Source organism: Trypanosoma theileri (assembly GCF_002087225.1).
Source record: "Trypanosoma theileri isolate Edinburgh chromosome Unknown TM35_Tth_8_V1, whole genome shotgun sequence".
Classification (NCBI taxonomy): domain Eukaryota; phylum Euglenozoa; class Kinetoplastea; order Trypanosomatida; family Trypanosomatidae; genus Trypanosoma; species Trypanosoma theileri.
In genome coordinates, this window is record NW_021639850.1 from 630,641 (window position 1) to 635,928 (window position 5,288).

At 36.8% G+C, this 5,288-nt stretch overlaps 2 protein-coding genes across 2 annotated transcripts; both read left to right on the plus strand.

The window, feature by feature from the left end:
* Positions 1 to 467: 467 nt before the first annotated feature.
* On the plus strand, positions 468 to 2,138 carry TM35_000083550 (geranylgeranyl transferase type-2 subunit alpha; the record flags this gene model as incomplete). The annotated part of the gene is made up of 1 exon (XM_029024220.1): positions 468 to 2,138. One exon carries the CDS (start codon positions 468 to 470, stop codon positions 2,136 to 2,138), a length of 1,671 nt encoding a protein of 556 aa, XP_028884623.1.
* Positions 2,139 to 2,702: 564 nt separating this feature from the next.
* Positions 2,703 to 3,227, plus strand: TM35_000083560 (uncharacterized protein; the record flags this gene model as incomplete). The annotated part of the gene is made up of 1 exon (XM_029024221.1): positions 2,703 to 3,227. The coding sequence occupies one exon, from the start codon at positions 2,703 to 2,705 to the stop codon at positions 3,225 to 3,227; it is 525 nt and encodes a 174-aa protein (XP_028884624.1).
* Between the last annotated feature and the right edge of the window lie 2,061 nt (positions 3,228 to 5,288).

Genomic DNA, 5,288 nt, shown 5'->3' on the forward strand with positions numbered 1-5,288 from the left:
TTTTTTTTTTTTTTTTGACTGTTAAAAAAATTTTTTTCCTTTTGTAGAGCATATTATTCAGCACAACAAGAAGAAGAAGAAAGAAAAAGGAAAAAAGAAAAATAAACAAACCAAAGCCGGATTGTTTTTAAAGTGGGGTAAAGAAAACCCCTTTTTTTCTTTTTTTCTCTTTCTTTCGTTTCTTCTCTCTACCTATTCCCTATTCCCTTACATTTACACTTTAGCCTGAGCTTATTGAACGTTTTCTTGTTCTATTTTTTTTTTTTTTTTTTTTTTTTGTTTTGTTTTGTTCTTGTTTTTATATATTTTTATTTTTCTTCTCCTTATTACTATACCCTGTGCACATTGCTTTCTCTCTTTCTTTTTTTCTCTCCTCAGAGTTCCACACCATACATACATACATACATAGATTCCATATATATATATATTGCTATTACTATTACCCTTCTTTCTTTTCGTTAGTAGGTATGCACGATCAGCGTAAAGTGCGGGAGGAATTGGATGCCCACACGGCCTCTTGTCGTCTCGCAGAAGTCTCACAGTTCGCCGAAGAATATAATCGTTTATTACAACAACGACGTGGAGAGTCGACTGTTCACAAGGCAGAGTTAATGCAGGAAATCTCTGCACTGCTGCATAAGGCCCCTCATGCCTACACCATGTATAATTACAGACGGGAAGTACTCCTGCGTCTCTTGAGTGAAGGGCGGGAGGAACAAGTGGCGATAAGAACAACAACGGAAAAAGAAAAAAAAGAAAAAGAAACGACAATGGAGAAAAAGAAAATAGATTGGCTTAAAGAGGAATTAAAGTTTAGTGCCTCTGTTATTCTTTGCGATCACAAAGGCTACGCCGCGTTTCTACACCGAAAATGGGTGTTTATGCAAATTCGTCAACTTGCCGAAGGTGTTCTCACCTCCACAAGAGAAGATAGTGAGAAGAGAGAAAGTCAATCAAGATGTGGAAAGGAGTATCCAGAGGAAGTTTGTTTCTGGGTCTCTGCACTACTAAAAGAAAAGAAACAATGTGAGAATTTACTGGCTGTAGATGAGCGTAACTTTCATGCGTGGAATTACCGTCGATGGGTACTGGAAGAGTTAAATCAGATGGAGAAAGTACTTCTACGCCATTCGATCATGTTAACAGACATTATGGGAACTATCAATCACACATCAGAGAAGAAGCCTGGAGGTGTTGAACAACCACAAGAAAAAGAAGAAAAACAACAGTCTTCACTATTTACTTCAGATGAACTAAAGGAGTTAAATTTCACCACCGCAATGGTGCGACGGAACTTTTCAAACTATAGTGCATGGCACCAGCGTGGGGTGATATTTAGAACAGCACTTCAGCGTCTTCATAATTTAACCGTCGTTCATGAGAATAAAAACTCTAATAATAATAATAGTGGTAGCAGCACGAGGGAAATGCGTCATAATGATAATGATAATGAAAAAACGAATATTAATCACACAAATAATAGTTCCACAGAGGCGGGAGAGTCCAATTGTGGGTATTGCACTATAATGAAAGAAGCATGGTCGCAGATATCCACAGATCTCTCACTTCTCATCGCCGCTGTATACTGCGATCCACTCGATCAATCAGCGTGGTATTATGCCCAGTTCCTTGAACAGGCCGCCCAATCTCTACAGAAACTTTCTATGTGTTCTTCATATCTATCTACACCGGTGGATGTGACGGGGCAGTTGATAAATGCATGTACGGAACTCATTGCAGAAGAACAGGGGAGTGGTGAAATGGAGTCCTCGTGGCCGCGGCTGTATGTTTTGAATGCATTGATTGCCGCCCATAAGAAGAAAGTAGATAACGGTGATGAGAAGAATAACGATAAGAAGGAAATCACAATGATCAGGATGGTAGATGAGTTGGCTCGCAAAGTATATACGGCATTACATCCAAATGATGTATGGGATGAGAATAATAATAATAATAATAATAATAATAATAATAATAATAATAATAATAATATTGATGATGGGATTTACACTCGTTGTGTGAAGGAGTTGGTGACACAGTTAGTGCAGACAGATCCCCTCCGTGCTGGAATGTACAACAGTCTTCTCGCAGATGCACTCAGCCCGCAGACAAGAGAAGAAGAAGAAAACACGTTGTAAAAGTCAAACGCAAAATAGAGCGCCCATATAGCTGAATAAAGAAGAAAAAAAGAAAAAACAAAGAAGAGATAAGGAAATGCTTTCTTAAAAGAGATGGGATGGATGGATGGATGGATGTGTAAGTAGATGGAGGGAAGAAGGCGGCGATAATATAAAATGTGTGGAGTTTACAGAAAAAAAAAAGGGTGTGATATGGTTTGTGGTAATTACACGTGTCTCTTTTTCTTCCTTCTTCATGGGAGGGAAACAGAGCAGAATGGAGAAAAACTACACTAATAAGAGCGAAAAAGGTTTTATTATAATAAAGTTGAGAAATGACTGTTTCTTTTCTTTCTTTCTTTCTTTCTTTTTCCTTATATGATTCCTATTTCTTCCTCTTGTTCTTGTTTTCTCTCATTTCTAATATCAAGTATTAACAGAAAAACAAAAACAAAAGAAAAAAAAAAAGAGCAAGAGTGAGCGTGAGCGTGAGAGAACTCTGCCAAATATACCGCAGTAAATAAAAAGAGACAGACTTAAAGAAAAAGAAAACAAACAAAACAAACAAACACATTCAATACCATCATGGGTTGCAGGAGCTCAAAGGCAAAGGAGCCACAGGCTCAACCCGCGCAGAAGAAGCCGGAGGCCGCTAAGGCCCCCGCCCCCGCCGCCGCCGCTGCCAACTACACCGCCGCCCAAAAGACATCGCCACAACAACCCGGCGATGTGAAGAAGTTGGAAGTCGCCACGCCAGACGGCCGCGGCCCCCCAACGGCGAGACGAAATGACGCCTCCGAGGTGAGTTCCCGCACGGGCCCACCAAAGAAGGTTGGCGGCCCCGGCGGCGATAATCGAACCCCGAGTCCCTCTGCCTTATCTCAACAACAACAGCAGCAGCAGGATGTGGATGAGGATGGGAATCCGGTGGTGTTGCCAAAGGGAGATTGGGTGCGGACGGAGGGAACACCGTTCTACTACTCCGAGAAGGAGAACTTGTACTTCCACCCGCCTAGCTGCCAGTTCTACGATCCAACAAATGAGATGTGGTATGATCCCGAGAAGGATGAGTGGTACCGCGATGAAGAGGGTGAGGAGGAACAGCAGTAGTAATAGTAGTAGCAGTAGTAATGATAATAGTAATAGCGATAAGGATGGTTCTTGTCATTGTTGGTACTATTGTTATGATTATGGTTATTCTTGTGATGGGGGGGTCCATTTTGGGAGTGGAAAAAAAGACAAAAAAAAAAAAGAAAAAACCCCTGTAATCAAGATGACACATGCAAAGGAGAGAGAAGGGGAAAGAAAAAAAGAAAAAAGGAAGAGAGAGAGTGGGTAAAAAAAAAAAAAAAAAAAAAGGTATGAGAAACAATAAAAGAAAAAGAAAGGAGTGGTAAAATGAGGTTGTGCACAAATCATACGGTTTGAAAAAAACATCTTTGTAGATCCTTTTAGAGCACAAGAGGAACAAAAAGAGGAAAAAAAGAAGGAAAATAGAGAATAACAAGGAAGGAATGTTTACCAAACTACTTGTACATACCTTATAGTGTGTTTGTTTATTTGTTTGTGTTTGTGTGTGTGTGCCTAAAAAAGAAAGAAAGAGAGATTGAGAGATGGAGAGAGAATGAATATGAAGGATGAACATATATCTATCTATATATATATATATTTTTTTTTTTTTTCTCATTCTTATTATTATTTTTCTTTTTGTACGGTTGAATAGTAAATATAAGACGTTCGTACCTTATATGTAAACATTGTTAGAGAGTTTTGGGTATTCAGGTATGTTCTTTTCTCCTTTTTTTTTATTATTTATTTATTTCTCTCTTTCTCTCACTTTCTTTCCCTCTGTTCTCACACATTTACATTCTTCCCATTTTTTCTCTCTTTGTTTATTTCTCTTTTTCTCTCTCTCCCCCTGTGAATGTATGTAATGTGTGTTTGTGTGCCTTCTATTTGTTGATTGATTGTTTGTATGTATCTGTGTGTATATTGATTTGCCCGCCATGTATGAGAAGCACACACCACTGATAGAACTAACACGGAAGAAGAAAAGTAAAAAGAAAGAAAAAAAGAAATAATAATTAAACAAAGTGGAATGCACTAATGCAACTAATTCAAGGAAATTGAAAAAAAGAAAGAAAAAAGAAACTGGATCTGAAAAGAAAAACATAAAAAAAGAAAAGAAAAAAAAAAGAAAGAAATGGATAAATAGATAGTGTCTGTGTGTGTTTGTCGGAACAGAGAAAACAATTCACGCGATATATATATATATATATATATATATATATATATATTTCTCCCTTTGTATTTTCGCGTACGAGATGCCACCTTTGAGTCGTTTGAATGTGGTGTCATTACATTATTAATGGTAATAGCCATAACCATTTATTATTATTACTATTATTATTGTTAATATTATTAATAATATTAATATTGTTTTTATATATATATATATGTATGTATTTGCGTGAATTATAATTTTTTGCTGTTGTTGATTCTGAGAAAAAAAAAGTTCTTTATCAAATGAAAAAGAAGGGAAATGTACCACACGACTTAATTCAGGCAAGTCCCTCATTTCTATTTCTCTTTTTTCTCTATCACTCTATCTCTCTTGATACACCCTAGTCTACGAGAGTAGTATATATATATATATATATATCTTATTTGTTGTTTCTTCCTTGTATGGTTCCTTGTTTTGTTTCATTAGTGTTTTATTCACCACAATATTGTTGATTTTCTTCTTCTTTTTGTTTTTTCTCTCTCTGTATTGGTGTGGGTTGAGCATGTCTGTTTTTTTTTTTTTTTTTTCTGTTTTGTTTGTTTCTTGTTTTTTTTTTTTGTTGTTGTTGCTTCTCTCTCTCCCTCATTGTGTGTGTGTGTGTGAGTGTGATCTGAAGGAGAGAGACACATTGTAGTAGAGCACCACTCATATATATATATATATCTGTGTGTGTGTATTTGAGTGTGTACACTTTATACTCTTTTTTTCTCTCTATTTCTATTTCTATTTCTTTCTCTTTTTTTTTTGTGTGTATATCAATTTCTCCTCCATTATTTGTGTGGATCATTAAAGAAGAAGGAGAAGGGGGAAATGAGGATTGACTCCAGAGAAAAGAAAGGAAATATGTGTAGATAGAGAGAGAATGAAAGAAGAGAGAAGAGAGAGTA